The following is a 27,490-nucleotide window of genomic DNA, read 5'->3' as shown; positions in this document are numbered from 1 at the left end:
GTTCCAAGCCCTACAAAAACACCCCAGTAAATTTTATAATAAAGCTAAATTGACCAATAAACAATGAAATACTACAACAATTTGGACCATTCAATACCTAACTTAATTCGTACTACTAACATGTACTGTCACGCACAATAGTTCGTTCCCTCCGCTGATCCAGAGTGAACACGAATCAGCGACTATGAAACCCCGAAGCAGTTGAACAAGTAACTAACGGAGCATCCAATAGATGTTGCGCCGTCAGGCCAAGGAAGGAGGAGTGGGCAGTAGGTATTTTTCTTGAGCATAGAGTAAAGTATCCATAATCTATTAACGTTAATTAAGAGAGTGGTCGTAAACATTTTGTTGTTGACGATACTAGGTTTGAGTGTAAAATGTGCATTTAAGGAAATATGCGAAATAAATGAGACTAAAAGTGCTTAGGAACTCAGTATTTATGAAATAGCATTTCCTATAAATTATTAAATCTTATATACTGACATGACTGTCCACGAGATCGATACAAAACTTTCACCAACAGTGTTAACAGTGGTGTTCTGTAAGCAGCAAGCCACCTCTTTATATATATATATATATATATATATATATATATATATATATATATATATATATATATATATATACATATATAGAACATCAATATCAGCAAATTAGCAAAACTTTCAGTTCACTTACTTTATTGAGGTAGCAACCATACACACAGATACATGTCTATATACTTATACAGTTCATGATTGGGTCAACCTCCATAGAGAATTTTCTTTATTTACTAAATGTTAGTAACTAAAACAACATGAAATATATTAGGATACTTTCACCAATATAACAGGTTCATATTTGGTGGAAAAGAGAAAGACAGAACCACAGAATATAACAAGACAAACATAAGTAGAGAGAAAGAGAGCGAGAGAAAGAGAGTGAGATAACTTATTAAGTTCTTTTCTAGATTATGGTGTGAAGAAGCCTCGCTTTCTTATTTTCTTCCTAGCACCAGGTCAGTTGCAAAATATCAGTTGTTATCAATTTTACTATATTTCTTTCCTAAGGATATTTTCATCCTTGTTTCTAAGATGCATTGTAATAGAAAGTAACTTAACTCAATTTCTGTGTTTCAAGAAGCAGTAATTTTCTAGTGCCGGTGTAGTTATAGCTAATTCTAATGTGTAAAAGAGTTAATATGTTATTGTAGGAATTTAACTTTTCTCTCCTGTGAAGTCAACTTCCGTGGTCCTTGCCGTTCCCTGACCATTTCCTGTTTTAGGGAGGGTTAGGAACCACTAGCTTCTACCTTTGCATTGGAGAGTTAAGTTACCTAGTACATGGCCATTCGTAGGCTGCAGCTTTTAGCTCCACTAATTCTATCAGGGCTTATTTCTTCTACCTTTTGGACCCCCATTTAATATTCCAGCCTTAGTTTCTTAACTGCTGTGCTCTTATTCTGTCTCAACTTTATTACCTTAATCTGTTTTCCTTCTTTTCTCGGAGCGAAGCGCGTTTTGTAATTCCCTTTATTTCAAAATAACAAAATAAAAGTAGTGATATTTACAAAGCCTTCTATATTCAAAATTTAAGGCTTATTTCAGTTTGACTAAATGTTAAACTAAAAAACCATCACATTTTTCCGACAATCTGGCAGATAAATTTGAACCAATATCACTTTTTTTCATTTAATTTTGAGATACTATAAATATTACTTTTCACCTTAAACCTTTGAAATATGCATGATCTTCCAAAACATTAGCATGAACTGGTAATCAAGTAAAAGGAACATAACTAAAAACACGTGAGCTAGTGTCAATATTTTATCATTATTATTAGTATGATAATATACAATGAGTCCAACCTTCATCTGCATCTGTGACCTCACACAGACGATCAGGTATGGAATCTACAGTTTATATTATGTAACATAAGTGTGGGTTATGTATTTAATTTCCCTGGAACGTGTTTTACGCAGATATTTTTTTTTTTCTTTATCATGCACGCTTCTGCAATACATTTTCTTAACCTTACATGTCATGTCGTTTTCATTGTTGTATTTATTATTTAACGACATTAGTGACTCTGTAATTGTTTTTAAATTGCAACAGTTTCTCTCGTTACACATCTTTGAGAGGCACAGTATTTAATTGTTGTCATTATCATCCGTATTAAACAGTATTATTTACATTGGTGTTCTAAGGATGCGTTCACACCAAATGCGTCGCCTTATATAGAAATGGGGTTGTTAGGATTTTCTGCTTTATTTCTATATTGGATTTCAATTTACGAATCAAGTTATGCTCTAGTAAAATTGTACTCCTTTATATCTGATTTTCACTTTTATATAGGACAAAATTTAGTATAATTAAATTTCGTTTTACCTTTTCTTTGTATGCATATGATATAAATTTAAAATCTTAAAACTTACCTATAGCTTTTGAAAATCATTATGGTTGAGTAGTTGATTATTATATATAATATATATTATTTCTCTTGATGTCTCTGCTAATTTATTTAGAATTATTTCTTTTAGTTATTTTGTTAAATCCAATAAACGTAGCTTAGAAAAATTGTCATTTTTTGCTCAGTTCCAATTGCCCGCCTGTAGTTAGTATTGTTTTTCTTGTAGACAAAAAGGTAAATAAAGGAAAATCCCTAAATAAATTTTAATAGATAAGACGATAAGAGACCAAATATACGTACTGCAAACCCGTACGAGAGAGAGAGAGAGAGAGAGAGAGAGAGAGAGAGAGAGAGAGAGAGAGAGAGAGAGAGAGAGAATTGCAGCAATTTATAACACCTAGAAACAATGCATGATTAAAAATCTTTCAGAATGTTTCCTCCTATATTTTGATAAATCGAAATATCTCTTGTGAAATATTGAAAATCAAGGAAAAAGCAAGAGATATAGAGGAGGGCATATGAACTGGGTATTCCAGTCTGAAGAAAATGTGGCCTTACCTGGCCTTGGCAGCAGCAGTTGTGTGACGTTGTTGTCTAGATGTTGTTTGAAATACGGAGAGAAGTCTAACGCAAGGATAGTCATGTTGTTTATAGGCTGCCTATTCACTGGTGAGGTTCCTCCTAATTACCGATGATGGAGGTGAACAGCCCAAGGAAATGGAATTGAACGAGAGAATTTCGGCCTTGCGAGACACCATCCAGTACCAGAAAGAGCAGCAGGTGAACTTGGACAGGATCATTTTTCAGCTGCAACAGAGGCTAGGCTTGACTACAATGAAGAGATTCAGAAGGCTGGCGGAAAGGAAGAAAGCACTCGTGTGATCCAGATAACTCAAGAGGTGTTGCAACAACAGGCCTGGCAAGAAAGGGCCCACATATTCGAAGGTGAGACTTTGTTTCTGAAGGAGAACGATCAAGTGAAGATGGAAAAACAGCAGCTGGAAGACAAGATTCTCAAGACAGAAGAAAATCAGCAGTTGATGGATTACACAAAGGAAATTGGGCAGAGAAACGATGCCCTATGTGAGAGGATAAGGGAACCGACAGTGCAATTGCCAGAGGCAAACTGCCAGGTTGAGAGGCAAGAGAAACTGCTACGACAGAAGGAGAAGGACCTGCAGATATAGACCGAAGAAGCGGCGCGGATGGCGAGGCTCGTCCAGGAACGAAAAGACGCGACCGAAAAGCGCTAATCCGACAGGAAAGACGCCGAGGTCAGGTTCCAGCTCCTGCAGAAGGAAGTGGAAGACCTCGCGAAGGAAACGTGTGGACTCCATTGTGAAGTTCAGGTTGCGAAACTGAAGAGAAACGAGCTGAGGTGCCTTCTAGAGGAAGGAAATCATCGTTTCAAGTCGCTGGATAGGAAGACCGGTGTCCAGGGCGAACGGAACGACCAGTTGGAAGATGAGGTTCGACAGCTGCGAGGAGCGAAGGAGAAATTGGTTTGCCAGCTCAAGAACCTCCAGGGGAATTACAGATGCCTGGAGAAGGACAAGTGGAAAATGAAGGAGCAGCTGTCCATCTTCAAGGAATGGCGCGACCAAGTCTAAGCTGGCCTTGCGAAGAGGGATCAGATGTCAAAAATTTGAGGAGAATGTTTGTTGTATGGAAAGTTTTTTTTTATTTAAATCAATAAAGTTTATTTACAAACTGCGATTTTCATTTACACAATAATTTTTTGCAGCAAATTTTGTTATTTACATAATAATTCGAGTTTAACTCGAATTTAAAGGACTTCTTTCATAACTCCATCTTTAACAATTTTTAGTTTGCTATGGATTTTAGGAGTGAACTGCAATACTTTATTTTATCTTTGAGAAAACTAAAGGTTTGTATTTCCATGAAAGTTTTGAACTCTACTATATGGAAGGTTTGATGTTTACATGTAATAAGTTTGCTTTGCTAATCGTTGAAGGAAATGAAAGTTAGAGGGAAATAAGTATAAAATGTTTTGTAAGAGTTTTATTGATTCCTGAAAGAGAAAGGAAACTGGGAGGATTGGTGGAGTGCCAGGATTCGAAGCAGAGGATACAGAGAAGATTCGTGGAGTGCCAGGAAAAGCAGCGGATTCAGAGAAGATTGGTGGAGTGTCAGGAGAAGCAAAGGATTGAGAGAAGATTGGTGGAGTGCCAGGAGAAGCAGAGGATTGAGAGAAGATTGGTGGAGTGCCAGGAGAAGCAGAGGATTGAGAGAAGATTGGTGGAGTGCCAGGAGAAGTAGAGGATTGAGAGAAGATTGGTGGAGTGCCAGGAGAAGCAGTGGATTGAGGGAAGATTGGTGGAGTGCAAGGAGAAGCAGAGGATTGAGAGAAGATTGGTGGAGTGCCAGGAGAAGCAGAGGATTCAGAGAAGATTGGTGGAGTGTCAGGAGAAGCAAAGGATTGAGAGAAGATTGGTGGAGTGCAAGGAGAAGCAGAGGATTGAGAGAAGATTGGTGGAGTGCCAGGAGAAGCAGCGGATTCAGAGAAGATTGGTGGAGTGGCAGGAGAAGCAAAAGATTCAGAGAAGATTAGTGGAGTGCAAGGAGAAGCAGAGGATTCAGAGAAGATTCAGGGAGCATCAGAAGAAGAAGCAGAGAATTCAGAGAAAATTTGTGGAGTGCCAGGATAAGAAACAGAGGATTCAGAGAAGATGCGGGCATGTGAGGAGAAGAAGCAGAGGATTGAGAGAAGCCCCTGGAGAACTGAAAGGATTCAGTGGCATATTCTGGTTCTAAGGTTAAGCAGAGGTGTTACTCTCTTTAGGGACGGCGGGCGATGCCCGCCACGGGTCCCGGGAACGGGTGGGCAATGCTCGACATGGGTCCCGGGAACGGGCGGGCGAGGCCTGCCACTGGTCCCAGGAACGGGCAGGCGAGACTCGCCATGGGTCCTGGGAACGGGCAGGTGATGCTTGCCATGGGTCCCGGGAATAGGTTGGCGAGGCTCGCCACGGGTCCCGGGAATGGGCGGGCGAGGCCTGCCACGGGTCCCAGGAATGGGCGGGGAAGGCCTGCAACAAGTCCCGGGAACGAGTGGGCGGGGCCTGCCACGGGTCCCGGGACCGGGCGGGCGATGCCTGACATGGTTCCCGGGAACGGGTGGGCGAGGCTCGCCATGGGTCCCAGGACAGGTAGTCACGGCCCGCCAAGTGTCCCAGGACAGGCGGGCACAGCCCGTCAAGTGTCCCGGGACGGGCGGGCGCGGCCCGCCAGGTGTCCCGGAATGGGCAGTTGAGGCCCGCCACGGGTCCTGGGACGGGCGGGTGTGGCACGTAAGGCGTTCCAGGATGGCAGGAGAGGCCCGTCAGGTGTCCTGGGACGGGCGGGCGTGGCCCACCAGGTGTCCCGGGACGGGCAGGCGTGGCCCGCCAGGTGCCCTGGGACGGGCGGGAAGGCCCGGCCCGCCAGGTGGGTGCAGGACGGTGGTTGGGAGAGGGCGGCCAGGTGTCCCTGGGACGGGCGACGGTGGCCCGCCAGGTGTCAAGGGTCGGCCCAGGGCGAGGCGCAGTTCCGGGTCTTCGGGACCCGGGATGCGAGGCGGGCCGGGCGGGCCCGGCCAGGTGTCCCGGGATGGGCAGGTGAGGCCCGCCAGGCGGTCCTGTCGGGCGGGCGTGGCACACCCAGGCGTTCCGGGATGGCAGGCGAAGCCATCAGGTGGTCACGGGACGGCGGTGAGGCGGCCCAGGTGTTTCGGGATGGGCAGGGGCGGGGGTGAAGGCCCGCCAGGCGTCCTGGGATGGGCGGGCGTGGCACACCAGGCGTTCCGGGATGGCAGGCGAAGCCCTTCAGGTGTCCCGGGACAGGCGGGTGAGGCACGCCAGGTGTTCCGGGATGGGTGGGTGAGGCCCACCAGGTATCCCGGGACGTGCGGGCGTGGTTTGCCAGGTGTCCCGGGACGGTCGTGCGCAGCCCGCCAGGTGTCCCGGAACGGGCGGGACCCAGGTTCCCGGGATGGGCGGGCCCCAGTTTTCTGGGACGGGCGGGCAAGGCCCGCCTGATGTCCAGGGACGGGTGTGCTGGGCTCACCTGGTGTGGACTGCCAGGTGTCCCATGACAGGCGGGCATGGCACGCCAGGTGTCCCGGGAAGGGCGGGTGCTGCCCGCCAGGTGTCCCGGGACGTGCGGGCGTGGTTTGTCAGGTGTCCCAGGACGGTCGTGCGCAGCCCGCCAGGTGTCCCGGAACGGGCGGGACCCAGGTTCCCGGGATGGGCGGGCCCCAGTTTCCTGGGACGGGCGGGCAAGGCCCGCCTGATGTCCAGGGACGGGTGTGCTGGGCTCACCTGGTGTCCCGGGACGAGGCGGGCGGGGTCTGCCAGATTTCCCGGGATAGGCGGGCGGGGCCTTCCAGGCGTCCCGGGAGGGGCGGGGGGGACCCGCCAGGTGTCCCGGGACGGGCGGGCATGGCCCGCCAGGTGCCCTTGGACGGGCGGGAGAGGCCCGCAAGGTGTCCCGGGTCGGGCGGGCGCGGCCCGCCAGGTGTTCTGGGACGGATGGACGTGGCCTGCCAGGTGTCCAAGGACGGGCGGGCGAGGCCCGCCAGGTGTCCCAGGACGGGCGGGTGAGGCCCGCCAGGTGTCTCGGGATGGGCAGGTGAGGCCCGCCAGGTGTCCCGGGATGGGCAGGTGAGGCCCGACAGGCGTCCTGGGATGGGCGGGCGTGGCACACCAGGCGTTCCGGGATGGCGGGGGAAGCCCTTCAGGTGTCCCAGGACGGGCGGGCGTGGCCCGCCAGGTGTCCCGGGACAGGCAGGCGTGGCCTGCCAGGTGTCCCGGGATGGGCAGGAGGGGCCTGCTAGGTGTCTCAGGACGGGCGGATGAAGCCCACCAGGTGTCCCGGGATGGGCAGGTGTGGCCCGCCAGGTGTCCCATGACAGGCAGGCATGGCACGCCAGGTGTCCCGGGAAGGGCAGGTGAGGCCGCCAGGTGTCCCGGGACGGGCGGGTGCTGCCCGCCAGGTGTCCCGTGACATGCAGGCGTGGTTTGCCAGGTGTCCCAGGACGGTCGTGCGCAGCCCGCCAGGTGTCCCGGAACAGGCGGGCCCCAGGTTCCTGGGACGGGCGGGCCCCATGTTTCCCGGGACGGGCGGGCGAGGGCCGCCTGATGTCCTGGGACGGGTGTGCAGGGCTCACCTGGTGTCCCGGGACAGGGGGGCAGGGCCCGCCAGGTGTCCCCGGACGGGCGGGCGGGGTCTGCCAGATTTCCCGGGACAGGCGGGCGGGGCCTGCCAGGTGTCCCGGGAGGGGCGGGGGGGATCCGCCAGGTGTCCCGGGACGAGCGGGAGAGGCCCGCCAGGTGTTCTGGGACGGGCGGACATGGCCCGCCAGGTGTCCAAGGACGGGCGGGCGAGGCCCACCATGTGTCCCGGGACGGACAGGTGTTGCCCGCCAGGTGCCCTGGGTCGGGCGGGAGAGGCCCGCCAGGTGTCCCGGGACGGGCGGGAGAGGCCCACCAGGTGTTCTGGGATGGGCGGACGTGGCCCGCCAGGTCTCCAAGGACGGGCGGGCGAGGCCCACGAGGTGTCCTGGGACGGGCGGGTGAGGCCCGCCAGGTGTCCCGGGATGGGCAGGTGAGGCCCGCCAGGCGTCCTGGGATGGGCGGGCGTGGCACACCAGGCGTTCCGGGATGGCGGGCGAAGCCCGTCAGGTGTCCCCGGACGGGCAGGCGTGGCCCGCCAGGTGTCCCGGGACAGGCAGGCGTGGCCTCCCAGGTGTCCCGGGACGGGAGGGAGAGGCCTGCCAGGTGTCCCGGGACGGGCGGGAGAGGCCCACCAGGTGTCTCGGGACGGGTGGACGTGGAACGCCAGGTGTCCCAGGACAGGCGGGCGAGGCCCGCCAGGTGTCCCGGGACAGGCGGGTGAGGCCCGCCAGGTGTCCCGGGATGGGCGGGTGAGGCCCACCAGGTGTCCCAGGACGGGCAGGTGCAGCCCGCCAGGTGTCCCATGACAGGCGGGCATGGCACACCAGGTGTCCCGGGATGAGCAGGTGAGGCCGCCACGTGTCCCGGGACGGGCGGTTGCTGCCCGCCAGGTGTCCCGGGACGTGCGGGCGTGGTTTGCCAGGTGTCCCAGGACGGTCGTGCGCAGCCCGCCAGGTGTCCTGGAACGGGCGGGCCCCAGTTTCCTGGGACGGGTGGGCGAGGCCCGCCTGGTGTCCTGGGACGGGTGTGCGGGGCTCACCTGGTGTCCCGGGACAGGAGGGCAGGGCCCGCCAGGTGTCCCCGGACGGGCGGGCGGGGTCTGCCATATTTCCCGGGACAGACGGGTGGGGCCCACCAGGTGTCCCGGGACGGGCGGGGGGGACCGCCAGGTGTCCCGGGACGAGCAGGCAAGACCCGCCAGGTGTCCCGGGACGGGCGGGAGGGACCCTGCGGGTGTCCCAGGACAGGCGGACGTGGCCTGCCAGGTGTCCCGGGACGGGCGGACATGGTTCCCGGGAACGGGTGGGCGAGGCTCGCCATGGGTCCCAGGAACGGGTGGGCACGGCTCGCCAGGTGTCCCAGGACAGGTAATCATGGCCCGCCAGGTGTCCTGGGACGGGCGGGCGCCGCCCGCCAGGTACCCACGGGAGGGGGGGGGCGCGGGCGCCCGCCCCAGGTGTTCCCGGGATTTGGCGGATGGGCGGGAGAGGCCCACACATGGTGTCCCCCAAGGACGAGGGGCCCGGGCCGTGCCGCCGGCAGGTGTCCCCGGGACGGGCCCAGGCGGGCTGGCCCGCCAGGTGCCCTTGTGGGACGGGCGGGAGAGGGCCCCCGCCAGGTGTTTTCTGGGATTGGCGGTAGTGGACTGCCAGGTGGTCCAAGGCTGGGCAGGCGAGGCCCCCGCCAGGGGTGTCCCGGGACGGGACGGGTTGAGGTCCCGCCAGGTGGTCGCAGGACGGGCGGGGCTGGCGCAGCCCGCCAGGTGTCCCGGGATGGGCAGGTGAAGCCCGCCAGGTGTCCCTGGGATGGGCGGGAACCAAGCTAGACAGGCGTGGGCCACACCAGGGCATTTCCAGGATGGGCGGGGAGCGAAGCCCAACAGGTGTCCCGGGACTGGTCGGGGAGGAAGCCCACCATGGTGTTCTGGATGGGGGCGGACCGTGGCCCGCCAGGTCTCCAAGGACGGGGCGGGCTAGGCCCTACGAGGTGTCCCTGGGACCGGGCGGGTGTGGCCCGCCCTAGGTGGTCCTCGGGATGGGCAGGTGAGGCCCACCAGGGCGTCCCTGGGATTGGGCGGGCGTGGCACACCAGGCGTTCCGGTGGAATGGCGGGCGGGCGAATCCCGTCGGTGTTCCACGGACGGGCAGGGCGTGGGCCCTCCAGGTGTCCCGGGACAGGGCAGGCGTGGTCCTCCCAGGTGTCCCCCACCGGGTGACGGGGGGGAGGGAGGAGGCCTGCCAGGTGTCCCGGGAACCCGGGGCGGGTAGGAGGCCCACCAGGTTGTCTCGGGACAGGGTTGGACGTGGAACGCCAGGTGTCCCCAGGACAAGGCGGGGCGAGGCCCGCCAGGTGGTCCCCGGGACAGGCGGGTGAGGCCCCGCCAGGTGTCCCGGGTTGTGGGCGGGTGAAGGCCCACCAGGTTTGTCCCCAGTAACGGGCAGGTGCAGCCCCGCCAGGGTGTCCCATGACAGGCAGGGGCAATGGCAACACCAGGTGTCCCGGGTGAGCAGGAGTTGAGGCCGCCAGTTGTCCGGGACGGGGCGGTTTGCCTGCCCGGCCATGTGTCCACGGGACGGGCGGGTGCTTGGCCCGGCCAGGTGTCCCGTGGACATTTGCCGGGCGTGGTTTGCCAGGATCGTCCCAGGACGGTTCGTGCGCATCCCGGCCAGGTGTCACCGGTGGCGGGCCCCCAGGTTCCTGGACGGGCGGGCCCCATGTTTCCCGGGACCGGGAGGGCGGGCGTAGGGCCGCCTGAGTTCCCTGGGACGGGTGGTGCAGGGACTCACCATGGTGTCCCTGGGACAGGGGGGCAGGGCCCGCCAGGTGTCCCCGGACGGGTGGGCGGTCGGGTGTCTGCCAGGATTTCACGGGACAGGCGGGCGGGCCCGCAGGTGTCCCGGGAGGGCGGGGGGGATGCCGCCCAGGCCCTGAGATTTCCTGGGACCCAGGCGGCGGGGCCGCCAGGTGTCCCGGAGGGCGGGGGGAATCCCGGGCCAGCCGGCTGTCCCGGGACGAGCGGGCGGAGGGAAGGGCCCGCCAGGTGTTCTGGGACCCGGGCGGACCCTGGCGGGCCAGTTGGGTCAAGCCCGGGACCGGGGAGGGCGAGGAGGCCCACCAATGGTGTCCCGACGGGACGGTGTGCCCGCCCCAAGGTCCAGGGAGGCCCCGGCCGAGGCCCACCATGTGGTCCCGGGACCGACCAGGGTGTGGCCCGCCAGGTTTGCCCTGTGTCGGGCGGGAGAGGCCCGCCAGGTGTCCCGGGACGGGCGGGAGAGGCCCACCAAGTGTTCTGGGATGGGCGGACGTGGCCCGCCAGGTCTCCAAGGACGGGCGGGCGAGGCCCACGAGGTGTCCTGGGACGGGCGGGTGAGGCCCGCCAGGTGTCCCGGGATGGGCAGGTGAGGCCCGCCAGGCGTCCTGGGATGGGCGGGCGTGGCACACCAGGCGTTCCGGGATGGCGGGCGAAGCCCGTCAGGTGTCCCCGGACGGGCAGGCGTGGCCCGCCAGGTGTCCCGGGACAGGCAGGCGTGGCCTCCCAGGTGTCCCGGGACGGGAGGGAGAGGCCTGCCAGGTGTCCCGGGACGGGCGGGAGAGGCCCACCAGGTGTCTCGGGACGGGTGGACGTGGAACGCCAGTGTCCCAGGGACAGGTTCGCGAGGCCCGCCAGGTGTCCCACGGCAGGGGGGTGCCCGCCAGGTGTCCCGGGATGGGCGGGTGAGGCCCACCAGGTGTCCCAGGACGGGCAGGTGAAGCCCGCCAGGTGTCCCATGACAGGCGGGCATGGCACGCCAGGTGTCCCAGGATGAGCAGGTGAGGCCGCCAGGTGTCCCGGGACGGGCGGGTGCTGCCCGCCAGGTGTCCCGGGACGTGCGGGCGTGGTTTGCCAGGTGTCCCAGGACGGTCGTGCGCAGCCCGCCAGGTGTCCTGGAACGGGCGGGCCCCAGTTTCCTGGGACGGGTGGGCGAGGCCCGCCTGGTGTCCTGGGACGGGTGTGCGGGGCTCACCTGGTGTCCCGGGCACAGAGGGCAGGGCGGGCCCAGGGGTGGGTCCCGACCCCTGGCGGCCCGGGGTCCCCCTGCCCCATATTTCCCGGACAAAAGGACGGGTGGGGCACCCCAGGGTGTTCCCGGACGGGCGGGGGTGACCCGGGGCCGGGTGGGTTCGGGACCCGGAGGCAGGCCCAAGGACCCCCAGGTGTCCGGGACGGGCGGGGGGAAAGGGACCCCCTGCTGGTGGTCCCAGGGACAGACGGGTGGCCTGGGGCAGGGGTCCCGGGACGGGCGGAACCCACCGGTGTCCCGGGACGGGTTTGGGCAGGGGGGGGCTCCCGGGCCATGGGCCCAGGAACGGAGGTGCCACGGGGCTCCCCGGGCCAGGTGTCAGGACAGGTAATCATTGCCCGGGCCCAAGTGTCCTTGGGCGGGACCCGGCGGGCAGGTGGGTCCCGGGAACGGCCCGGGAGGACCTGCCGGGTGTCCCAGGGACCCAGGGCGGAACCGGTGGCCCGGGCCAGGGTCCCGGGGACCGGGGGCCGGGACATGGTTCCCAGGGAACGGTGTGGGGCGGGAGGCCGCCAATGGGTCTCCAGGGAACGGGTGGGCACGGCTCCCGCCAGGTGTCCCAGGACCAGGTAATATGGCCCGGCCAGGTGGTCCCTGGGACGGGGCGGGCGCGGCCCGCCAGGTATCCCGGGAGGGGCGGGCGCGGCCCGCCAGGTGTCCCGGAATGGGCGGGCGAGGCCCACCATGTGTCCCCGGACGAGCGGGCGTGTCCCGCCAGGTGTCCCGGGACGGGCAGGCTGCCCGCCCAGGTGCCGGGACGGCAGGCGTCCCGGGCCAGGTGCCCTGGGACAGAGGCATTGTGGCCCCGCCAGGAGTGCCCTGGGACGGGCGGAGAGGCCCGGATCAGTGTGACGCCATGCGCCACGGGTGGACTGCAGGTCCCAAGGTCCGGGATTGGGCGGGGTTGGCACATAGGCCCGCCTGGGCGGGCGAGGCCCGCCAGGTGGTACCCGGGAACGGGCGGGCGTGAGGCCCACGCCAGGTTGTCCGGGCAGGACGGGGCTGGGCGCGCCTCAAGGTTTGTAAGGGGATGGGCCCAGGTGAAGCCAGGCCAGGTGTGCCTGGGATGGGCGGGCGTGGCACACCAGGCGTTCCGGGATGGCGGGCGAAGCCCAACAGGTGTCCCGGGACGGGCAGGCGTGGCCCGCCAGGTGTCCCGGGACAGGCAGGCGTGGCCTGCCAGGTGTCCCGGGACGGGCGGGAGAGGCCTGCCAGGTGTCCTGGGACGGGCAGGAGAGGCCCACCAGGTGTCTCGGGACGGGCAGGAGAGGCCCACCAGGTGTCCCGGGACGGGCAGGAGAGGCCCACCAGGTGTCTCGGGACGGGCAGGAGAGGCCCACCAGGTGTCTCGGGACGGGCAGGAGAGGCCCACCAGGTGTCTCGGGACGGTGGACGTGGCCCGCCAGGTGTCCAGGGACAGGCGGGCGAGGCCCGCCAGGTGTCTCGGGACAGGCGGGTGAGGCCCGCCAGGTTTCCGGGATGGGCGGGTGAGGCCCCCCCAGGTGGGTCCTCCGGGACGGGCAGGTGCAAGCTGCCCCGCCAGGTGGGTCCCATGACACGGCGGGCATGGCACGCCAGGGTTCCCGTCCCGGGATGAGCAGGGTGAGGCCGCCCAGGTGTTTGTCGGGGACGGCCGGGTGCTGCCCGCCAGGGTCCCGGTCCCGGGACGTGCGGGCGTGGTTTGCCAGGTGTCCCAGGACTGGTCGTGGCGCAGCCCGCCAGGTGTTCCTGGAACGGGCTGGGCCCCAGTTTTTCCTGGGGACGGGTGGGCGAGGCCCAGGCCTGGTGTCCTGGGAACGGTGTGCGGGGCTCTCCCTTGGTGTCCCGGGAGGGAGGAGGGCAGGGGCCCGCCAGGTTGTCCCTGGACGGGCGGGCGGGGTTCTGCCCATTTTATTTCCCGGGACAGACGGGTGGGGCCCACCAGGTGTCCCGGGACGGGCGGGGGGGACCCGCCAGGTGTCCCGGGACGAGCAGGCAAGACCCGCCAGGTGTCCCGGGACGAAGCAGGAGGGGACCCGGGGGCCTGCTGGTGTCCCAGGGACAGGGCGGACGTGGGCCTGCCCAGGTGTCCGGGACGGGGGGCGTACATGGTTCCCGGGAACGGGTACGGGTGGGCGAGGCTCGCCATGGGTGCCCAGGTAACCGGGTGGGCAACGACTCGCCGCAGGTGTACCCAGGACCAGGTAAATCATGGGCCCGCCAGGTGTACCTGGGACGGGCGGGGTGCGGGGGCCGCCCCGCCAGGTATCCCGGGAGGGGGGGCGGGGGGGGCGGTGTTAGGTGGTCCGCCCAGGCCATGGGTCCGGAATGGAGGGCGAGGCCCACCATGTGTCCCCGGACGAGCGGGCGTGTCCCGCCAGGTGTCCCGGGACGGGCAGGCGTGGCCCGCCAGGTGCCCTGGGACGGGCGGGAGAGGCCCGTCAGGTGTTCTGGGATGGGCGGATGTGGACTGCCAGGTGTCCAAGGATGGGCGGGCGAGGCCCGCCAGGTGTCCCGGGACGGGCGGGTGAGGCCCGCCAGGTGTCGCAGGACGGGCGGGCGCAGCCCGCCAGGTGTCTCGGGATGGGCAGGTGAAGCCCGCCAGGTGTCCTGGGATGGGCGGGCGTGGCACACCAGGCGTTCCGGGATGGCGGGCGAAGCCCAACAGGTGTCCCGGGACGGGCAGGCGTGGCCCGCCAGGTGTCCCGGGACAGGCAGGCGTGGCCTGCCAGGTGTCCCGGGACGGGCGGGAGAGGCCTGCCAGGTGTCCTGGGACGGGCAGGAGGGGCCTACTAGGTGTCTCGGGACGGGCAGGAGAGGCCCACCAGGTGTCCCGGGAGGGGCAGGAGAGGCCCACCAGGTGTCTCGGGACGGGCAGGAGAGGCCCACCAGGTGTCTCGGGATGGGCAGGAGAGGCCCACCAGGTGTCCCGGGACGGGCGGGTTAGGCCCGCCAGGTGTCCCGGGATGGGCGGGTGAGGCCCACCAGGTGTCCCGGGATGGGCAGGCGTGGCCCGCCAGGTGTCCTGGGATGGGCAGGCGTGGCCCGCCAGGTGTCCCGGGACAGGCAGGCGTGGCCTGCCAGGTGTCCCGGGACTGGCGGGAGAGGCCCGCCAGGTGTCCCGGGACGGGCGGGAGAGGCCCATCCAGAACTTGTTCCTCGGGGACGGGGCAGGGACGTAGCCCGACCGCAAGGTGTCCCGGGACGGGAGGGCGCGGCCCGCCAGGTGTCCCGAAATGGGCGGGTGAGGCCCGCCACCGGTCCTGGGACGGGCGGGTGTGGCACGCCAGGCGTTCCGGGATGGCGGGCGAGGCCCGTCAGGTGTCCCGGGACGGGCGGGTGTGGCCGCCAGGTGTCACGGGACGGGCAGGCGTGGCCCGCCAGGTGCCCTGGGACGGGCGGGAGAGGCCCGCCAGGTGCCCTGGGACGGGCGGGAGAGGCCTGCCAGGTGTTCTGGGGAGGCGGGAGAGGCCCGCCAGGTGTCCCGGGATGGGCGGGAGAGGCCCGCCAGGTGTTCTGGGATGGGTGGACGTGGCCCGCCAGGTGTCCAAGGGCAGGCGGGCGAGGCCCGCCAGGTGTTCCGGGACGGGCGGGTGAGGCCCGCTAGGTGTCTCGGGACGGGCGGGCGCAGCCCGCCAGGTGTCCCGGGATGGGCAGGTGAGGCCAGCCAGGTGTCCTGGGATGGGCGGGCGTGGCACACCAGGCGTTCCGGGATGGCGGGCGAAGCCCATCAGATGTCCCGGGACGGGCAGGCGTGGCCCACCACGTGTCCCGGGAGAGGCAGGCGTGGCCTGTCAGGTGTCCCGGGACGGGCGGGAGAGGCCCACCAGGTGTCTCGGGACGGGCGGACGTGGCCCGCCAGGTGTCCCAGGACGGGCGGGCGAGGCCCGCCAGGTGTCCCGGGACGGGCGGGTGAGGCCCGCCAGGTGTCCCGGGATGGGAGGGTGAGGCCCACCAGGTGTCCCGGGACGGGCAGGTGTGGCCTGCCAGGTGTCCTGGGACGGGCAGGCGTGGCCCGCCAGGTGTCCCTGGACAGGCGGGCGTGGCCTGCCAGGTGTCCCGGGACGGGCGGGAGAGGCCCACCAGGTGTCTCGGGACGAGCGGACGTGGCCCGCCAGGTGTCCCGGGACAGGCGGGTGAGGCCCGCCAGGTGTCCCGGGATGGGCGGGTGAGGCCCACCAGGTGTCCCGGGACAGGCAGGCGTGGCCCGCCAGGTGTCCCTGGACAGGCAGGCGTGGCCTGCCAGGTGTACCGGGATGGGCGGGAGAGGCCTGCCAGGTGTCCCGGGACGGGCGGGAGAGGCCCACCAGGTGTCTTGGGACGGGCGGACGTGGCCCGCCAGGTGTCCCAGGACGGGGGGGCGAGGCCCGCCAGGTGTCCCGGGACAGGCGGGTGAGGCCCGCCAGGTGTCCCGGGATGGGCGGGTGAGGCCCACCAGGTGTCCCGGGATGGGCAGGTGTGGCCCACCAGGTGTCCCATGACAGGCGGGCATGGCACGCCAGGTGTCCCGGGAAGGGCAGGTGAGGCCGCCAGGTGTCCCGGGATGGGCAGGTGCTGCCCGCCAGGTGTCCCGGGACGTGCTTGCGTGGTTTGCCAGGTGTCCCGGGACGGTCGTGTGCAGCCCGCCAGGTGTCCCAGATCTGGCGGGTCCCAGTTTCCCGGGACGGGCGGGCCCCAGTTTCCAGGGACGGCCGGGCGAGGCCCGCCTGATGTCCTGGGACGGGTGTGCAGGGCTCACCTGGTGTCCCGGGATGGGGGGGCAGGGCCCGCCAGGTGTCCCCGGACGGGCGGGCGGGGTCTGCCAGATTTCCCAGGACAGGCGGGCGGGGCCCGCCAGGTGTCCCGGGACGGGCGGGGGGGACCCGCCAGGTGTCCCGGGACGGGCAGGCGTGGCCCGCCAGGTGGCCTGGGACGGGCAGGAGAGGCCCGCCAGGTGTCCCGGGACGGGCGGGAGAGGCCCGCCAGGTGTTCTGGGACGGGTGTACGTGGCCCGCCAGGTGTCCAAAGACGGGCTGGCGAGGCCCGCCAGGTGTCCCGGGACGGGCGGGCGTGGCCCGCCAGGTGTCCTGGGATGGGCAGGCGTGGCCCACCAGTTGCCCTGGGACGGCGGGAGAGGCCCGCCAGGTGTCCCGGGACGGGCGGGAGAGGCGATTATTGCATACAGTAAGGCCATAATATATTTCATAAGAGTAAAATCGAAACATTTTCAAAACTTTCATTCACATATGCTGAAGCATTTGACTAAAACGAAGTTCTCATCAAACCTCATTTCAAAAGTTAAATAAAAAACAAAAAGACAACATTAAAAATGTTTCGAAAGCAAGTATAAAATTTGAAAAAGTTCCAATTGATTCCTTTTACACCTCAACGCTGAAAAAAAAATGTACACAAGTATAAGTAGAATGTGCCCACCGATATCAACGTGAGAGGGGAGCATGTGTGACGTATCATTAGTGTTGGTGCAACAACAACCACCTGGGGTAACATAAGTAGGTATACAATGAGTAGCGTCAATGAAATTATCTTAAAAACATTTATTTTATATGTGTTAGAGGAATATCTGGATTTTCATACATAATTATTCGTTTTATTTCTTAAATATTTCAAAAATGATGGCATACTACAAAACATTCGGCTATGCAGATATTATTCCTAGGCCTAGGTGTTAGATTTCTTTACTTTACACTTAACATTCACATTTCTCTATTAACCATTTCTGGCCACAAAGCAAATGAGGTTATCTACACATTTTTACACTTCAATTTACCTTATAAAAGAATAAATTATACATCAAAAGCGAGCTGAAGGACTTTTAAGAAAATATTTTAAACCAATTAAAAATATGTGTTCCATACGCCTTGATATTAATACTTATGGTATCTCAATCAATAGCCATCTTCTCCATATAATCAAATTCATCATCATCTTTTATTCCTGAAAGAAGAGGTAATATCTACAAATAAAAATATTAGTAACAGATTACATCTCAGAAGGCTTAAATTATTTTCTGGAACTATAAATCATTTTGCAACATACAGGCAGCTTAAACACAGCCTGAAACTTCAACATTCAAAGAAAACTGGTTGTAATTCGTATTCCTATTGTATTCCTCAAAGAACAGGTAATCTTTACAAATAAATTCATTAGTAACAGATTACATCTCAGAAGGCTTAGATTATTTTTTAGGCCGATAAAACATTTTGCAACATTATCGGATTATCCCGATTGAATTCAGCAACACCAAATCCCTGTTTCAAACACGTGAAGCATACACTACCCGCTTACCTTGACATGCAGCATGCACTCCTTTTGTGTATATTTCAAGATTTTGGTGTTGCTTGAAGAATCGTTATGAAGATTCGGTGAACTTTATTAGGCTCGTAACTCCGTTTCTTGCATTGCATTAGAGGGAGTCTCAATACATTTTTTCTCTCCGAAAGCAAATATTTCTGGAACACAAAACCTCCTTTATAGTATACTGGTGTCTATGTCCAGGGAGCTTCCCTCGTTCCCCCACCTCTCGCAAGTGGTAACTTGCTTCACGTGTTAATATTGGAGGGAAAACTTATGGAGAGAAATTTGAAAACTAAAAAAAACATCAACTTGAATTACTATTTAGAAAAGGGATAAGAACATAGACTACACTTAACAAAACTTATTTACAGTTTCTATATCCTCCCCCAGAAAAAATGTGCAACACTGACAGACTAATTTTTGTATATATACTTACACTAAGACACAATCAACTTACTAAAAATAAAAAAAATAAAAAACAGAACTTTCATTAACATATTACAACTTTAGCTCATGAGTCCACGACTTAACTCTGTTACGCCCTACAACAGCAGTAGTACGACGAAGACGATGGACATTCATGTCCTCGGGCTGATTCAAACTACGAGAATCATTTGGCCCACCAAGTACATCAACATCATGAGCGGAATCGTTTTCTATCTGATTTAAATTGCTATTTTGAAAACAAGGGTTATGAGTGAGCGACAGCTCAAAAGGATACAAATGATTAACCCTTAAACGCCGAGGCGGTAAAAAATAAAAATCTCTCCCGTGTGCCGGAGGTGTTTCAGAGTGAGCCCGGAAGCGGAAAAAATATTTTTTTCAAAAAATCATAGCGCGCTTAGTTTTCAAGATTAAGAGTTCATTTTTGGCTCCTTTATTTTTGCAATTGGCTGAAGTTTAGTATGCAACCATCAAAAATGAAAAAAATTATCATTATCATATATAAATAATGCGATATATGATAGCGCAAAAACGAAATTTCATATATAATTGTATTCAAATCGCGCTGTGCGCAAAACGGTTAAAGGTAACAAGTTACTTTTTTTCGTTGTAATGTACACTAAATTGCGATTATTTTGGTATATAACACATTGTAAAACGATAAAAGCAACACAGAGAAAATATTATCACAAAATAATGCATGAATTCGTAACGCGCGGACGTAAACGAATATTTTTTTTCAAAAATTCACCATAAATCTAAGTATTGTCCTAGAGACGTCCAATTTCTTTCAAAATGAAGACAAATGATTGAATATTACTATACTGTAAGAGTATTAGCTTACAAATGCAGTTTTCAACCATATCTGACGAGTTAAAGTTGACCGAATGTCGATTTTTTATATATATATATTTTTTATATGCAATTATTTCGGAAATAAGAAAAGCTACAACCTTCAAATATTTTTAGTTTTATTCTACATGAAATTGCGCATATTTTCATATATAAAACTCTATAAAATGCCTAATATGAAACGGAGCAAATATTCCGAGAATGGGACGTACGCATTTCGAAGATTTGTGGCGGAGAATCCACGCGCGGAGGGAAGGAAAGTTTTTTTTTTTAAATTCACCATAAATCTAAATATTGTGCTAGAGACTTCGAATTTGTTTTCAAGATGAAGATAAATGACTGAATATTACTAGACTGTAAGAGTTTTAGCTTACAATTGCGTTTTTCGACCATTTCGGTAGAGTCAAAGTTGACCGAATGTCGTTTTTTTTCTATTTATCGTGATTTATATGCAAATATTTCGAAAATGAGAAAAGCTACAACCTTCAATTATTTTTTGTTGTATTCTACATGAAATTGCGCACATTTTCATATATAAAACTTTATGTAACGGCTAATTTAAAATGGTGCAAACATTACCACAATCGCACGTATGATTTTTTCAGAAGAGTTACCGCGCGGACGTAAAGAAAATGTTATTTTTTTCATAAATTCACTATAAATCGAAATATTGTGCTAGAGACTTCCAATTTGTTGCAAAATGAAGGTAAATGCTTGAATATTACTAGAATATAAGCGTTTTAGCTTACAATTGCGTTTTTCGACCATTTCGGTAGAGTCAAAGTTGACCGAAGGTTGAAAATTTGTCACTTATCATTTTTTATATGAAAATATTTCAAAATTGATAAAAGCTACAACCATGGGTTGTTTTTAGTTGTATTGTGCATGAAATTGCGCACATTTCCATATATAAAACTTTATGTAACGGCTAATTTTAAAATGGCGCAAACATTACCACAATCGCATGTATGATTTTTTTCGGAAGAGTTACCGCACGGACGTAAGGAAAGTTTTTTCATAAATTCACCATAAATCGAAATATTGTGCTAGAGACTTTCAATTAGTTGCAAAATTAAGGTAAATGATTGAATATTACTAAAATATAAGAGTTTCAGCTTACAATTGCGTGTTTTTACCATTTCGGTGGAGTCAAAGTTGACTGAAGGTTGAAATTTTGGCACTTATCGTTATTTATATAAAAATATCTCAAAAATGATAAAAGCTACAATCATGATTATTTTTTTTGTTGTATTCTACATAAAAATGCACACATTTTCATATATAATACTCCATGTAACGGCTAATTTAAAATGGTACAAAAATTATGTCAAAGTGACGAAATAATTTCCGAGATGTGTCACAGATACTTTTTAGTGCGGCAAGAAAGAAATTCGCGCTTGCGCGCCTGCGTAACGATTGTAAACAAAACAACACCTCGATCCGTGAACTCCCAGCATCCCCCAAGGCGCGTGATTCAAAAGTTTTCGGCTGGTAGGCCTATAAGTATTTTTCCACGAATTTAAAAAAAAAAAATTTGAGCCGACGTATGGTACGTCCATTCGGCATACGGGAGACATTTTGACTCGACGTTTAATACGTCCATTCGGCGTTTAAAGGTTAATAGAGTGGTGTACAACAACACCATCACCTCTCTTCAGTCTGACACTTCAAACCTTGCCATCGTGGCCCTTTATTACCTCTAGCACCCGACCTAATACCCAGTAAGGACGAGATTTATTCAGCAATTTAACAAGGACAATGTCGTCAATAGAAATCTTGTTGTTCCAACTGACTTGGTGTAGATCCTTGTATGACTCCCTCAAGCTCAACAAGTACCTGACATACCAAAGCTCCTTAAAATGAGACAATATCTCATCTCTAGATGACAACGTATCCATAAGGGTACCCCTGGAAGTGGGAACACTCTTCCATATGGGAGCTTCATTGAGTTTCAGTACAACATTACCATTTGAGTCGACTTTCAGAAAACAATTGGGGGTTATTGTTTCCAAATTATTATCAGAAGAACGATAGGTTAATGGCCTAGAATTGACTGCATTTTGAACATCAGTAATGATGGTCAACAGCTCAAAATATGACAACTTAGAACATCCAATAGTTTTGTACAAACAACTCTTCACAGTGCGTGTTGTAAATTTATATTGTACATATCCATTTTCTAACTTTAACAAAGTCACTGCTAAGAGCTACAAATAACTATACCCCATTTTCTTTAGTATAAGCTCTGCAGAAATTTTAATATTATATTTTGAATACTCTGAATAATTTTACTTAACATTTAAAATATTCGATAGATAGATTTAATAAATAGATTTAACTGTTCCTTCAAATTAGTTAAGAAATTATCTAATTGATTTAGGAAGTGATAAGAACCATTGACCTGGCATAGGCTTTTTTAGGGTGGAAGCGATAGGCCAAGCGCGGGGTTTGGAGGCCTTGTTCAAACATACAGCATGGTAGACAGGCAACAACTTGTTTCGTCAACTTCGTCTTGAGTTTAATTTACATAGTGTAGGGTTGTAGAAAATAATAACCCTTAAGATAATTGGTTTGTATGATCTCCCTTCCTGTTTGTACCTATCCTAACCCATATCCTATCCAAATCCTTATTTGCAACCAAAATTTGAAACGGCCATTCGCACTAATCTGTCATCGGAAGAGTTGGTAAGTAGAATAACATTTCTTGTCAACGTACCAATTTATTTCCACGAATATAATTAGAGGTCGCTGGGTTTACTGATTAAATATATAGGATTTTTTTTTTAGTTTAGGAGTGAATTAAGAGGTGTGTGTCCAAACTGAGCTAACTTAAAGGTAGGTCAACATACCAATTTTCCACAAAGGCTAGGCCGCCATGATTGGACGGCTGATTTGAGCCAACAGTCATTCGTTAGGAAGCAGTTTCAACTATTAACGTTTAACTTACTTATTTAAGACGAAATGCACTGTTTTCTTTACCTTAACTAAATTTTGAGCCCTTTTACGTAGTTAGGCTATTGTAATATTGGAGTTTGTGAGAATTAATTAGGCATAGACTCAGATTGAACAATTTTACAGGGGTTTATATAATTACATGGGCGTAGTAGAAAATTTAGTCAAAATTAGGTCTGTCTGTTTACTTAGCATTACTATTTGGGATTAGTTTATCATAATTTTACTTTAACCGGTTTACCTTAATTTGACTTTAACCGGGCCGAAACTTAATTGAATTCCGGGACCAAACTGAACTGCCCTGGGAATTTTATGGCCTTGGTTTAATTTATTCATAGTCCTCATTAGATTAATTACATTTACTTAAATTACTCTTACCTGTATTTAACTAGGCTACTTAAACTTACAAAGCAATTATTAATCCTTTGGATTTTCTGACACAAGTCTGAAAACATGTTATGCGCACGGAAGAATTGCGCGCTTAACAGCCCATTTCATGCAATTTACTGTATTACCAGAGAACACTCAGTGGAAGGAATTACCCTCGTAATTTTGTTGAGTATATTCCTTCAATCTTCCCACTGAGTGAAACAAATTTCCCACAAAGGAAGATTGGCATCCTCAGCGGGATGTTTTAAGGCCTGTGTTGTTGTCCTGGGATTTTTTTGCTTTGTTACCCTTTTAAACTCATAAAATGTCTGCGACACAATTAGCATATTCCCTCCAACTTTATGAGGAAACCTGCAAGGATCTATGCACAAGCACAAGCGCTGCTGACATAATTCAAAGGGCAAGTGATGTTGAGACCTCGCCTTGGAGGCATATCGTCTCAGGCTAGAGTCTCAAATAAAGAAGTATGAAGAACTCATCTTTAAGTATTTAGTTCAACTTGGAGAAGAAGGGTTCTCTGAGCAAGAACCTCATAGAACACAACACACTGCAAAGCGGCGTCATGCCAACCAAGTCATCATGCAAAGCACTGAAGTTTTGGAGAAACTAAAAATCATTTGCATGGAAGCCAAACCCCAGAGCATTGCAACAGAGTTTAGGCCATTGCATAAGGTTAAGTTGCCATCTTTATCACAACCAGAATTTGAAGGGATCGATGAAGGATGAACCCCCTTTTGGGATGTTTTCGAGTTTAACGTTCACTCTCATCTAGACTTGAGAGCTGTTGACTAATTTAATTATCTGAAGGGATGTTTGAAGGGTGAAGCACAAGCTTTGATGAAAAATATCCTTGTCACGAATGAAAACTATCTAGACGCCATTGACATGTTGAAGAAAACTTATGCTGATCCAGAGAAAATAACCTCATCTCTAATTTGTCAAGTAGCAGGCCTGCCTAAGCCTTCTGCAGATCTGGATTCACTACGTGGCTTACAGGCTAAACTTGAACAATATGTTAGAGGCATAGAAAACAACAAATCTAATTTGGATCACTGTACCCGAGTACTTGGTCCTTTAGTTTTCCAAAAACTACCTGGAAAGGTGAAAGAGCAAATAAAAAACAAGTGTAGACGGGACTACCCCTCACTCCTAGATATTAGAGAGGGGCTAGGAAAGATAATCCTGACCTTGTCATCTTTGGCTTTTGAACCCAGGGATAAGAATAACGATTACTCCCATAGAAAACCAAGCCTAACCAAAGTTCTAATAGACCAGGTAATCAGACCAAAACCCAAGTTAGTTCTTACACCCCCAAGAAACATGATGTCACGAATCTGAGTATTTCTGTCACTCCAGGTCAGCCTAATAAGACAGCTAGAACTCAAAGTTGTGTATTCTGTGATAGACCAGAACATAAAGCCTACCAGTGTGACAATTACAAGACCACGCAAGAACGCATTTCAAGACTTACTGCACAAAATCGTTGTGTGAAATGCACTTCACCTAACCATAAGGCAACAGATTGTCTTGTAAAATTCCTCAAATGTCTGTCACGTAAAACTGGACTACACCATTCAGCATTGTGCTCTGATTCCTTAATTGAAGTCTCTGCTGTGAACTATTGTGGAGACAATGACAGTGACAAAGACTTATATTCACAAACAAGTGGAATTCTCCCTACCGCCTTAATGAAAGTGGTGTGTCCACCCTCAGGCATCACCAAGGAACTTAGATCACTGTTTGATTCTGGGGCGCAACGCACCTTCATCACACAAGAGGCAGTGGAAGAGTGTAAACTTGAACGAGATAATCCTGTCCAACTGAGCATCAGTGGGTTCTGGGATACCAAAGAACCTAGAGAATATAGTATGGTCACTGCCTGTCAGGGTAAACGATGACAGCCTTGTAACTTTAAAGGCTATTGTCGTACCTAAACTACCTCAAGAGCTCTAGGCCTCGTGGACTCTGTAAGATAGTCTCTGAACTGAAGAGCAGGAATGTCACCCTAGCTGACCCTAACTTGTCAAGTAGTCAGGTTGACCAGGTGCTCCTTAGGATATCTGGTCGCTGGTAAACTGTCTAGTAATGACACCCCTATCAGTACTCATTCTGTAACTGTAATGAGACTGGCAGTTGATGAACCTTCCAAAGCTGCTCTAGAGATACCACTTGAAATGTCTGAGAGCAAATTTGCTGAAGACCCCATCTAACAGCTTTGGACCCTAGAATCAGTCGGAATTTTTTATCAAGATATGTCACCTGAAGATAAATTTGTACTGGAAGAATTCAAGAATTCCATCAATATGGTTGAAGGACGATATGAGGTATCTCTCCCCTGGAAAGTTGATAAGAAACAACTCCCTACCAACTTAGTACTCTCGAGGAAAAGACTGAACAGTACTATTCACAAGCTGAAACAAACTAATAAATATCTGGAAATTTATGACCAGATTATCAATGAACAACTGTCTCTCAGCTTCACTAAAACAGTGCCAGAAGACCTCAAGTTGACCAACATACATTATTTACCCCATTTACCTGTAATTAAGGATTCAACTACAACGCCCATTCGTATTGTATTTGATGCAAGTGCCCGAATGGACAAGCAGGCCCCTAGTCTGAATGATTGCTCATACTCTGGCCCATCCTTGACTAGTCATCCAACCAACTTGTTGTTGAAATTCCGTCTCTACCCATTTGCAGTATGGGTAGACATCAGCAAAGCCTTCTTATGGGTAGGTCTCCAACCTAGAGATTGTGATTATACACGTTTCATCTGGCTAAAAGATCCTAACAATGAAAAGGACCTTCAAGCCTATAGGTTTAGATCAGTTCTCTTTGGAGCCACCTGCTCGCCTTTTCTACTCCAGTCGACCTTGCAACATCATTTTGTAACCTACCTCACTTCACCTGAAGTTAGTTTCCTCATGACCAAATTTTATGTGGACAACTTAATTGGTTCCTTACCTAAAACAGTCAGCCTCTACAGTCTTTACAAGGTTGCAAAGGAAGTTCTGTCAGATGCCGGAATGCCTTTAAGAGAATGGATAAGTAAGTTTTTGTTTGTTTTTATGGTGTTTTTACGTTGCATGGAACCAGTGGTTATTCAGCAACGGGACCAACGGCTTTACGTAACTTCCGACCCACGTTGAGAGTGAACTTCTATCACCAGAAAAACACATCTCTCACTCCTCAATGGAATGGCCGAGAATCAAACCCGCGACCACCAAGGTGAGAAGCAAACACCAAACCAACCACGCCACTGGGGCGCTCTGAGGTGCTCTGGATCAGTAATGATCCAACCTTCAACGAAATGGTAACACAAGAAGGTGATGGAACAACAGAAGGCTCAGATCTTGTCAAAGTTCTAGGACTGCATTGGAACTACAAGACTGACCACTTAAGCATAAAACCCCTAACCTTTGAAGAAGCTCCACTTACCAAATGACTACTTTTGATCAACCTTTCAAAAGTATTTGACCCTCTAGGATTGTTTGTTCCCATAATTATACAAGCCTAAGTTCTTATGCAAAAGGTCTGGAAACTATCTAAAAGGTGGGATGATGTTTTGCTGCAAGAACTTCAAGAAGAGTGGTTGAAGATCAAGAAAGACCTTAAGAACATATCATACCAGGAATTCCCACGCTTCACAGCCAACAGAGGGACTAACTACTCTCTTCACATATTCTGTGATGTTAGTGAAATGGCCTATGGGGCTGCAGCCTATTTGACGGACCAACACAAAGGTGCAAACCTGATTTTCTCCAAAGCTAGAGTCGCCCCTCTTAAAAAGAAGAGCATACCACAACTTGAGCTGACTGCCAACTATAGTGCGGTCAAAATAGCTGACTACCTCAGAACCATTTTTACCACCGATGGTGTCAAGATTACTTACACTGTCATATGGTTTGACAGTAAAGTTGCCCTACACTGGATTCAGAACAGCAAATCTAAAAACGTCTATGTCCGCAACAGGGTGAATGAGATAAGTCAGGCCAATGAAGTGAGGTACCTCTAAGTACCTGGTGAAGACAACCCAGCAGACCTTGTCTCTAGAGGAATTTCCATGCGGCAGTTTAAGAAGTCAAATATGGTTCCATGGCCCAAGTTGGCTCCCAAACCCAGAGATGTGGCCAGAACAGACAGAAGTATCTGCATGCCACCCACCTGAAACACCTGAAGAAGTTTTAACTACAGTTGTCAGTGAAGAAGCTACTTGTCCCATAGATATCCGTAGGTTTGCTTCCCTTCCTAAACTTATAAATGTCACTAAGTTAGTAATTCAGTTCACTAGGCTCCTTAAGGGTACAATTGAGAATCGTAAAACTAAGAACTCGGGACCTGTATACTCTGAAAATGTCGAAGTACCGAACTCAGAAGCATTACGAATTCTTATTGACTTCACACAGAGTCAGTACTTCCCAGAGATGTCATACCTCAACAAGAATTCCCACAAAATTCCAACCAGAGTTAAATGCCCGGCTTGTTCCTGGATGAGAGCGGACTTTTGAGATGCACTGGGAGACTACAAAATGCGGACCACCTTCCATATAGCAATAAATTTCCTCTGCTTTTACCTCCAAATTCTCCTTTGACTCAACTTAAGAGTCATTTAAGCACATGAAAAGGTTCTTCATGCATGTGTTCAAGACACAATTTGCAAGGTGAGAGAAGAATACTGGATACCAAGGCAGTGTGTCAAGAAGATGAAAACGAAGTGTCACCTATGTAACCGTCTGGAAGGACCTGCCTTGCGCAGGCCTCCTCCGCCACCTCTACCAGCTTGCAGATTGAACAGTCTCAAGCTGTTTGAGGTGACTGGAGTAGATTTGACTGGACAAATTCTTATCTGCAATCCAGCCACTAAAGAAATGGACAAGGTTTACATAGTCGTGTTCACTTGTACCTCAACACGAGCTTGTCACCTGGAAGTGGTAAAAGACTTAACCACACTGA

The 27,490-nt window shown here is 53.1% G+C and overlaps 2 protein-coding genes across 2 annotated transcripts; both read left to right on the top strand.

The window, feature by feature from the left end:
• Positions 1 to 23,419: 23,419 nt before the first annotated feature.
• Positions 23,420 to 24,432, top strand: LOC135203088 (uncharacterized). The gene is made up of 2 exons (XM_064232709.1): positions 23,420 to 23,635; positions 23,776 to 24,432. Exons 1-2 carry the CDS (start codon positions 23,420 to 23,422, stop codon positions 24,430 to 24,432), a joined length of 873 nt encoding a protein of 290 aa, XP_064088779.1.
• Positions 24,433 to 24,786: 354 nt separating this feature from the next.
• LOC135203080 (uncharacterized) lies at positions 24,787 to 26,552 on the top strand. Its single transcript, XM_064232696.1, has 2 exons — positions 24,787 to 25,585; positions 26,113 to 26,552. The coding sequence occupies exons 1-2, from the start codon at positions 24,787 to 24,789 to the stop codon at positions 26,550 to 26,552; spliced, it is 1,239 nt and encodes a 412-aa protein (XP_064088766.1).
• The last annotated feature ends 938 nt before the right edge of the window (positions 26,553 to 27,490 follow it).

Source organism: Macrobrachium nipponense, chromosome 24 (assembly GCF_015104395.2).
Source record: "Macrobrachium nipponense isolate FS-2020 chromosome 24, ASM1510439v2, whole genome shotgun sequence".
NCBI classification, from domain to species: domain Eukaryota; kingdom Metazoa; phylum Arthropoda; class Malacostraca; order Decapoda; family Palaemonidae; genus Macrobrachium; species Macrobrachium nipponense.
Note: the sequence above shows the minus strand (reverse complement) of the source record. Positions and strands in the feature narration are given on the sequence as shown.

What these genes read in the sequence shown, in the direction of transcription:
- LOC135203088 (XM_064232709.1), top strand. Translation starts at nt 23,420, where the DNA reads ATGTTGAAGAAAACTTATGCTGATCCAGAGAAAATAACCTCATCTCTA. An exon ending in TCCAAAAACTACCTGGAAAG is followed by an intron (nt 23,636 to 23,775) that starts GTGAAAGAGCAA and finishes TTACTCCCATAG; the next exon opens with AAAACCAAGCCTAACCAAAG.
- LOC135203080 (XM_064232696.1), top strand. Translation starts at nt 24,787, where the DNA reads ATGTCACCTGAAGATAAATTTGTACTGGAAGAATTCAAGAATTCCATC. An exon ending in GCCTTTAAGAGAATGGATAA is followed by an intron (nt 25,586 to 26,112) that starts GTAAGTTTTTGT and finishes TTTTGCTGCAAG; the next exon opens with AACTTCAAGAAGAGTGGTTG.